This window comes from Dioscorea cayenensis, chromosome 17 (assembly GCF_009730915.1).
Source record: "Dioscorea cayenensis subsp. rotundata cultivar TDr96_F1 chromosome 17, TDr96_F1_v2_PseudoChromosome.rev07_lg8_w22 25.fasta, whole genome shotgun sequence".
NCBI classification, from domain to species: domain Eukaryota; kingdom Viridiplantae; phylum Streptophyta; class Magnoliopsida; order Dioscoreales; family Dioscoreaceae; genus Dioscorea; species Dioscorea cayenensis.
The window spans coordinates 20484431-20494525 of record NC_052487.1 but is presented as its reverse complement, the minus strand read 5'-3'; the positions used below and the strand labels follow the sequence as shown (position 1 = coordinate 20494525).

Sequence of the window (10095 nt, the reverse complement as noted above, 5' to 3'; positions counted from 1 at the left end):
TATGGCAGTCAACTTTATTAACGGGCAATGCTACTTGACACCAGTAATGGAGACTATAGCTGAATTGAAACCAAACTCAACAACAATGGTAAGTCTCTTCCTTTGCTCTTCTCGTAGGATAGCTTCACTTCCGATAGCTGGTTAAGTCCATTCACAGCTAAGATAGACATCTTTACTCAATTTATTATAGTGGTCACTGCCTAGTTCATCTAGAAGGCAAGGTGTAATATTGTGTTTAGAAATGAGCCTCTTGATTGCTATGTACTTTCTAAAAGAGCCGTTGCTCATGTCAGGTAGTATTTCTCTTCATCCTCTTCTTAGTCTAGCAGGAATCTTTTATTAAATAATTTTACTAATCATGATGGCTGATTTCTTTTCACAGTTGGCCAGTGGAATAGAGATCTTGACAATTCTGGGGCAAGTTTCTATATTATCAATTTTAATTTAAATTTGTCTGATGTAGGCTGCAATAGAATTAAAGCAGAATCTGAAATTGAAACTGAAGCTTTGGCACTCAGGGATGCTCTATTCTACATACAACATGAGAGCGTGCACAACAAGCACATTTTCTTTTCCTATGCTGAGCTCAATTTGGCTTTAAAGAATGGAAATCCAGATCACATTTGGAGATTGAACCCGGTCATTACAAATATCATCAATCTCATCTCAAGTCTTGGCAACCCTCAACTGTATATCATTCCCAGAAGTGGGGCTAAGGTTGCGACAAGTTTAGCCACGCATGGTGCAAGTATGCACGAGTTAACGTTGTTCCAACATGGGAGGGATCTCTCTCGATGGATTATGAAGAACTTCTTGGTGAATGGGATTCATCTGTAATTTGTTTTGTTTTTCCACTTTGTTTAGGTCTGTTATGTTTTTAGATGCTTCTTGTCTTTCCTTGGTTTTGCTTTTTCTTCTTGAATAAAAAGCTCTAGAGCTCCTTTTCATTAAAAAAAAGTTTATAATTAATTTGACCATAACCTTTTAAGGGCTTGTGGTGTATAGATTAATACCTAACAAAGAAATTTTCAAAATGGAGTTTTCAAACACTAATTAGCTAGTATAAATGAGAAAGGAAAACTCATCGGGAGAGGGCTAACATGGCTAGTTTATTGGTGAATATCAAAAGGATAAATGGAAAAGATGAAGATGATAATCTGTAGCTAGTAGTAGCCATGATCTTATGTGTATGAGTAAATGCATTGAACTATGCCACTTATATATATATATATGCATGCATGCATACATATATAGTTGTGTAATGGCACAGAATGACAAGGCATTTGGATGCATGAGTTAGAATTCAATACTGGAATATATAGTTTTTGACATTTGGAGTTAGTGATCACTCATGATCGGAACATGCATTACATCAGCATAAATAAATTTCTTATTGATAGATTCTTAACACTACAATATGTCTGTTGTGGAATTTGAAATATGTAAATTTGTGTGGTTGATATTGACTCTCCAAATCCTTAATTTCCACATAATTTCTTCCATGTTGATATCATATGGAGCTAGCACACCCCAACTTTAACCCTCTTTTTAACTCTTTAGTTTATATAATCGCACATGTTATAAGGTGAGGAGAACAAATGAAGAAAAAAAAAGGTGGAGAGAAAGTCAAAAGGAAAAAGATCCATATACTACTTGTGTCACTTGGTTCCTCTAGACCCTACCGTTTTCTCCTGGATTGGCAAGCCCTGTTTGCCCATAAAGAGAGAATGGATCTCTCATCTCTTGAGATGTTGTTTACTCCAGATGAAATTAAACAAGTAGTGTTTGCTTTGAGTGCGGACAAAGCACATGGACCAGATGGGTTTCTTATTTTCTTCTTCTAGAAACATTGGTTCGTGATCCAAGAAGATCTTGTCAAACTTTGTGTGTATTCTTTTGTGGGTAAAGCCAACCTAGAATGGCTGAACTGGGTTCATATTGCCCTTATTACTAAGAAAAACACACCTAAAGTCATTTCCTATTTCAGACCCATCAGTCTGATTAATTCTTCTTGCAAAATCATTTCCAAATTGCTAGCTAATAGATTGAGCCGAGTCATCAATGTTTTAGTTGACGATTCCTAGTTGGCTATTATTAAAGGGAGATGCATAGCGGATAATTTAGTTGCAACGCAAGAGCTTATCTTCAGTCTTCAAAAGCACAAACTACCAGGGTTAGCTTTCAAGGTTGATTTTGCAAAAGCTTTTGACTCCCTAGATTGGAATTTTCTCTTGGAGGTCTTAGCTGCTTGTGGGTTTGGCACTTACTGGATTTCTTGGATTCGTATTATCCTTGGTTCTGCCAAAGCATTGGTCTTAATTAGTCAATCTCTACATGGTTATATCCATTGCCAACACAGTCTACGTCAAGGTGACCCCTTATCCACTCTAGAGTTTTATTGGGGGTTCCCTTGGGTCAGTTTGGCAATATATGGCATCTTCAATATGCAGATGATCTAATCATTTTTTTGGCAGGTGGACAAGAGGATCTTCAAATTATTAAACTAATCTTTTATCTTTTCGAAGGATCATCAGGACTCACTATCAACTTCTCTAAAAGTTGTCTATATTCTACCAATTTTGGCTTCCATCCAAATGCAATAACAGCTACAACTCTTAATTGCTCCAAGGACTATCTTCCACTTACCTACCAAGGGGTCCTGCTCTCGAGAAGCAGACCAAGATGACAAGATTGGTTGAAACTTATCTTGATGGTTCTCTCCAAACTTACTTCCTGGAAAGCAAATTATCTCTCTCTAGGCAGATGTCTCACTCTTCTAAACTCTATCTTATATCTTCAGTTCCAACTTACTGGATGTCAGTGTTCAAATTAATGGTTTGGGTTTCCAATGAGATCGATAGAATCCGTAGAGACTTTCTTTGGAAAGGACCAGGTCTGGGCCCCAAAGGGATGAGACTTGTCACTTAGGAAGGATTTGCCCATCCCATGCCATGGGAGGATGGGGCATCCTAAACATTCAAGACTTCAATAAGGCTCTCCTAGGAAAGTGATGGTGGAAAATCACTTCTGATAGTAATTACTGTTGGCTAAAAATCATTAAATTCAATTATTTGTGTAGAGATTTATTAGGGCCATTGTTCCGCACACCACCAAAGAAAAAATCTTTCTTCTAGACTGGAATTACACCCTTGTTACCTTCTTTTAAATTTTTTTCTTGGAAGATTGTCAAGAACAATGCTTCTACCCTACTGTGGCATGATAACTGGCTAAACGGTAGAGCACTTAGAGATTTATGGCCTAAACTTTACAATGATTATCGTTTCCCTTGCTTCATTATATGGTCCTTCTTTAGTGAACTTCAGTCTCCTGATAGGCTATTCCAAACAGCCATGCCGAAGAAATCTTACCCTTCCTGTCTGTAATTCAATATTATCAAAGTGACTTAGAGGATGTGAGAACTTGGTCCTTTGATAGCACTAGAAAATTTTCAGTAAAATCCTTCTATCAATTTCTGGTAGACGGTGGTACCCATAGTCCCCTCTACTCTCTTTTTTGAAAGTGGGCTGCCCAAGCAAAATAACCTTCTTTTGTTGGCTCGCTTAGGATGACAAAATCCATACTTTGGTCAATCTAGCCAAGAAAGGTTGCAATTTCCAATGTTCAACAGACACCTGTGTTTTGTGCCATAAAAAATTTGGAATCGGTGGAACATCTCTTGCTTGAGTGTGATTTTTCCAACCGTATCTGGCACTTCTTTAAGCAAGTCCAAGGTTTGTACTCCCTCCCTCAGACCTTTGCTAAGGGCTGGACTTCCTGGATCTCATCCTTACATGCCCAACTTTGTTCTTTTTAGGATATTCTTTCAAGGATCATTTTTTGGAATTTATGGCTTGAACAAAATAGTTGTGTCTTTAACTTACCTACTAGTGACTACATTTATGTTATTTCACATATTATTTATATGTTACTTGCTTGGTACTCTATAGCTAAAGACCCCAACCAATGCTTCTCGAAGGACTCCATTCGGAACCTCAGGCGCTCACTTGACTTCTTGGACACTAGATTAGAAAAGCACACCGGCGCGTCGACCATGCATTCCGCTCAGCAGTGATCCACTCCTATTGCCAGCTGAGGAAGCCTTGGATACCAAAGGGTGGACCTCGTTGTCTCAGTTGTTCCTCTTTCTTGTTTTGTTGTTTGTGTGTTTTGTGTGCTTGCTTTGTGTAACCGTCCTTGTTCTTGCTTCACCTCTGGTGACTGCTTTCAGTTTCTCATCCTGTTTGTAGCTTTTTCTTTCTGTCTTTTGTTTGTTCTAGGGTTTGTCTATTTCGCCTTTTGTTCTATTTAATAAAGCAGTGGTTTGTCCACTTTATTCAAAAAAAATATCCAAACAGAGATCTCCGATTGGCTAAGATTGCACACCTACAATGAAAATATGAGAAAAGCTTCTTATCTCTTTATGTATATTTTTAGTTTGTTTTTCCCTGCCCTGTTAGATCTCGTGGAGCTCCAAATCTGCCATCGAGTTCTCAATAGATATCATTGATTGTTGCGTAAGAGGAACTGTAGAACAAGTGCGGCAATTGATTGAACAGTTGATTTGTAACTTCATATCACCAAACAATAGCACAGTGGATAAATAATGCAAGAAAGATATACAAGCATGCACACAAAATAAAAGAAAGTGGTGGTCAGGTCTTTACTTATGGGGATGTGTACAATTATGGAATCCTTTTGCTAGAGATATTCACCTGTAAAAGGCCAACAAATGATAGCATCAATAAAAGTACAAGACTTCATATGTTTTTCAGATCGATTGTTCGATGTGGTGGACTGTTATGCACACAAGTGGTGAGGAGAGCGTGTCACCAAAAGACCGGCCTAGTTGTGAAAGATGTCCACCACTTATATGCATACAAGGAGTCCATCTAATAGCCGATGTGGGACTAAATGAGTTCATTACATTACCCCATCGATAGAAGACTAACGCCCTTGTTAATCTGGGTTAATCTGGGTGCCGGACTCTCGGACCCATTAGAGTTTTCACCAGTTCCACCCGGAATCTGGGTGCCGGACTCTAGGACCCATTAGGGTTTTTACCCGTTCCACGCACCCACCCAGGCCTGACACAGACCCAGCCCCAACCGTGCCCACACACCAGCTCTCAATGAAAGCACCATGTTATGCACACAAGTGGTGAGGAGAGTGTATCACCAAAAGACCGGCCTAATGTTGAAGGATGCCCATCGCTTATATGTATAAAAGGAGTCCATCTAATAGCCGATGTGGGAATAAAGGAGTTCATTACATGCATTTTTTTCTCCTATACAAGAGTAATGGTCAAGAAGCTAAAGAGATCAGTGTGGCAGAATAGAATTGTTTATTTTCAGTATTAAGGGTCAGACTTTATTTCCCAAAAGAAAGTCCAAAAGAGAGAATGGAGATGGGAGATGTCACTAAAGAGTTGCATGCAATAAAAGATTCGCTTATGAGATTTGAGATTGATGAGAGATTTGAAGAAAAATAAAGTTTGATTTCTGAAACAGATGCATCACACATATAGAGAGATTTCCAGATCAGCAATGTATTGTTTATATTATTGTGATGTTCTATATTATAGCAACAAAATTTTATAAAAACCACACTCTGTTACAAGTTTATTGAAACAAGTGTCTGATCATTTCGAGTTTAATGACCACATTCCTGATCTCCATCCTTTCATTTGGTAATTCCCTTGAACATGAAACACCAATTTTAGTCAGTGGAGCTGCACATCTAGAAATCATAGTTACGTCTTCATCTTCCTCTCCTGTTAACATTTGAGGATCTATCAACTCCATAACATTTTCAGATAATGCCTTCTCTGCATATTCATGGATATTCAGCTCTGCTCCAAACATCTCATCTGTAGGTCTTTTTCCTATCAGCATTTCTAATAACAGTATGCCAAAGCTATACACATCACCCTGTGTAGAAACTTGGCTTCCCATCCCATACTCTGTTCCAAAGCAACATATAAAGTTGCAGATTATTCAATTTAGGTTTGAAGAAGATAAAACTAGAGAAACATCTCAGTGAGTGTATATATATATATAATATACCTGGTGCGACGTATCCTATGGATCCTTTCATCCTCATGAAGCTACTTGAATCAGTGGATGTTGTCATTGAGTTGGACTCCATGCTGATCAACCTTGAGAGGCCAAAATCACTCACATGAGCGATCATATGATCGTCGAGAAGAACATTGCTTGGCTTTAGATCACAGTGCATCACCGGAGACTTGCATTGGTTGTGAAGATAATCCAGTGCCGAAGCCACATTGATGGCAATGTCCATTCTTCGCATAATGTTCAGTTTCAATGTGTGCTGGTTATGCAGCCACTGATCTAGAGTTCCATTAGGCATGAATTCATACACCAGAGCTTTGAACTCATTCCCTTTGGAATCAAGACTTGAACATGAAGTTATAATCCTGACAAGGTTCCTATGCCTGATATTCCTCAAGGCTTCGCATTCGGCAGCAAAACTCCTGAGAGCTCCCTTCTGGTTGAGGTTGAGCACTTTCACTGCAACTAAATCCTCCTCACCATCCATTTTGCCTTTGTAAACTGATCCAAAACTCCCGGCGCCAATCAAATTCTCTGAAGAGAAGCCATCAGTTGCCTTTGAGAGCTCTGTGTAAGATACCTTTCTGAACTTATCATCTGGTGGATTTGTTGTAAATGCAAGTTTTTTCCTTGACATTTTTATCAAATAAAGCTTATATGACAGTAAAACTAGTAAGATCACAGATACAATGGCGGCAACTGGTATCAATATTATCTTCAAGAGGTTGCTGGTGCTCATTCTTCTCTTCTTTGATCTGATGATGGAGCAAGGTGGTAGTTTCAGCTTCTCACCACCACCGCAGAGTTTCCGGTTTCCATAGACATAGATTTCACTTGCATTGCTTGTGGTGAAGAATTTTGGAATTTCACCCTCAAGGTTGTTGAAGGACAGATTTAGGTACTTCATAGAACCAAAAGTCTGAAAAAAGTCTGGAATTTCACCGGAAAAATTGTTAACTGAAAGATCTAGCTGAACTATACCTCTCAAAGATTGTAGACTGTCTGGGATAGTTCCTCTGAAGGAGTTATCTTGCAGGAAGAGGTACTCCAAATGCTGGCAAACTCCAAGACTAGATGGAATTTCACCGAGCAATTGATTGTAAGAGATGTCTAAGGTTTCAATATTTATCAATCTTTCGACCTCGAAAGGTATGGTTCCAGTGAGCAAATTGTGTGACAGATCAAGCGACAATGTTAGTGAGGAAAGGCTAACCACTTCCTTTGGGATGTTTCCATCAAGTGCATTGTATGAAAGATTAAGTGCCTCCAAACTTCTGCATCCTCCTAAACTCGCAGGTATTTTCTCTGTCAATTGATTTTCAGAAAGGTCCAGATAATTCAACTGGCCGAGGTTGCCAAGGGTCATCGGGATAGGCCCGGAGAAATTGTTCTGATTCAAGTATAAGACTGCCAGCTTGTGAAGCTTGCCAGTGGTTGCAGGAATGGAACCTGTGAAAAGGTTTTGTTCCATGATTAGCACTGTTAGATTGGCAAGGTTACCAATCTCATCAGGAATGGATCCATACATTTGGTTGTTTCCAATCACCAACTTCTCCACGGAAAGATTGCCCAGGGACCTTGGCAGTGATCCACTGAACCCATTGTCATTGAGAAACAATCTTTTCAGAAGGCTGCAGTTGTTCAGAGCAGTGATGAAGTTCACGTCCTGTGACTGGAGCTGATTCCAGCCAACATTCAGCTCCAGTAGACTACCTAAAGAGCCAAAATCTGCAGGGACTGTCCCTGAGAATGAGTTACGAGCTAGATCAATAAACTGAAGCTCAGATGCATTAGATAGAGATGCAGGAATAGTCCCTTCCATAAAATTATCTTGCAAGATGAGAGATTCGAGATATGGCAGAGTGTTGCCCATGTATGCGGGTAGTGTCCCGGAGAGATTGTTGCCCCCCATATTCAAGGAAATCAAGGATGTGATGTTATATATAGAGATAGGAACATCACCTACCAAATAAGTTCTTGTTAAATCAAGTTCTTTGAGACTCACAAAGTTGCCGAATTCAATCGGAATGCTTCCTTGAAGCTTGTTTTCAGCAAGATAAAGATAGGTTAAAGATGAAAGGTTGCCTAACGATGGTGGAATGCTCCCTGTGAGATTGTTTTGTGTGAGGCCTAGTCTACGAAGGCTAGAGGCGCTGCCTTGCCGGAAAGCCGGAACACCTCCGGTAAGAGCATTGAAGGATAGTTCAAGAACTGTGAGGGAGGAACAGTTGGAAAGCGAGAGAGGGATGTCTCCAGTCAGGTGGTTGTTGGATAGAACAAGGACTTCCAGTGTTGAGCTATTGGCCAGAGACAATGGAACAGGGCCGGAAAATAGATTGTCCCACAGTATTACATAAACAAGAGATGGGCTGATGCCTAGAAGAGAAGGTAGTCTGCCGGAGAGCTTATTAGCACTGAGACTCAAGTGTTGGAGCTTAGGAAGTGAAGCAAACTCATCGGCAAGCTCCCCGACAAGGCCATTGGAGTCAAGGCTAAGAATTTTGAGCTCAGAGCAATGACTAAGATTGGAAGGTATCTCTCCTTGGAGATTGTTGCTAGACAAGTCCATAGTCTCTAGAAGTGAACAATGAGACAAAGAGGTTGGTATTTGGCCTTCAAAAGAGTTGAAGCTGAGATCAAGGTAGGTAATTCGACGCAGTTGGCTGAGCTCCGGTGGAATGTGGCCCAAGAGTTGGTTGTCTGCAAGGTGAAGTCTTCTGAGAAAGGTGAGATTAGCTATGAATGGTGACAGAGGACCGGTTAAATTCAGTGAGCCGAGATCAAGGCTGATAACCCTGAGGTGACGACGGCCGCAGGTGACTCCACGCCATTGACAGTAGTGGTTATGGAAGGATGAGGAATCACTAGTAGTGTTCCATGAGGACAAAGAATGGGCTGATGAATTGTAGAGGAGTGTTTTGAAGGAGATGAGGGCCTGTATGTCGTCTGTCAGGTTGGAGAAGGAGTTGGATTGTTTTGTAGTTGTTGTTGCAGCAATGAGATGGGAAGAGTTGATCCAGAATGAGACAAGGATGAGAGCAGCAATGGAGTGCAGATGCAGAGGAGTCATTGTGAGGGAGGTGATTGGCAAATTGGGAATGGTATGCATGCATGCACAGATGACTGTGTTCTGAATTCTAATGCACTGTGTATTTTATAATAATTCCTGAATTTACTTCTTGATTCCTTTCTTGACTTGAATATACTGTGCTGTTTTGGTTAATTTCCTTTTGATTGTACACATTAATTTAATCTATTCTCAAGCGATAGCCACTTGTTTCGAAGTGCAGAGTGGCTTGGGTCATGAGGTGAAGGTTTGAATATTCGTTGGAGAAATGAACTCACATAAGTTATTATACTCACATTCATGTGCATCTAACTAGTTTTTATTGCTTTTGGTAAAAAATTAAAAAAAAATAAAAAAGAAAAGAAAAGAAAATTGCTCAAGGAGATGATCAGTCTTCTTGGAAGACTTGAGAAGTTGGAAAAAAAAACAATGAAACAAATTAATGACGTGTGATCAGGGGGTTTGATCAAACTGTTGAGCTGGCTGACATTACAAGGATTTTGTTTTTCTCCTAATTTACTTGGAATAGGTCCAAACTCTGTGGAGATCCTCCACCAGTGTAATTAAGATTCAAAGGCTAAATTATGATAAATGGACATGGAGTACAGGAACAAGACTCGTAGAAGTCACTCACGAGCACCGCCACCGCCACTAATGATACAAGACCTCCAAAAATCAAGATTAGGGAAATTTTTTGTTTGAAAAATCAAGACAACATCTATGAAGATTTTTCCAATGTGAGGACATTTTCAAAGGAAATATTTATCTAGAACTTATTAATTAGGCCTTTGAAGGTGGACAAAGTGTAAAAGACGTTTCACATACATTGAAATTTAAAAAAAAATTGAAGGTTTATGAAATCTTTCGACTACCATTCTCAATTGTCATGAAAAAACTCCAGTCCCTTCATATCAGAAGATAACAAAGAATATTTACCATAATAATACTGGGAAGTAA

The 10095-nt window shown here is 39.5% G+C and overlaps 1 protein-coding gene across 1 annotated transcript; it reads right to left on the bottom strand.

The window, feature by feature from the left end:
• Positions 1-5618: 5618 nt before the first annotated feature.
• On the bottom strand, positions 5619-9141 carry LOC120281242 (putative receptor-like protein kinase At3g47110). The gene is made up of 2 exons (XM_039288115.1): positions 6063-9141; positions 5619-5959 (listed from the first exon to the last, which is right to left on the bottom strand). Exons 1-2 carry the CDS (start codon positions 9139-9141, stop codon positions 5619-5621), a joined length of 3420 nt encoding a protein of 1139 aa, XP_039144049.1.
• Between the last annotated feature and the right edge of the window lie 954 nt (positions 9142-10095).

What these genes read in the sequence shown, in the direction of transcription:
- LOC120281242 (XM_039288115.1), bottom strand. Translation starts at nt 9,141, where the DNA reads ATGACTCCTCTGCATCTGCACTCCATTGCTGCTCTCATCCTTGTCTCA. An exon ending in CATAGGATACGTCGCACCAG is followed by an intron (nt 5,960 to 6,062) that starts GTATATTATATA and finishes GCTTTGGAACAG; the next exon opens with AGTATGGGATGGGAAGCCAA.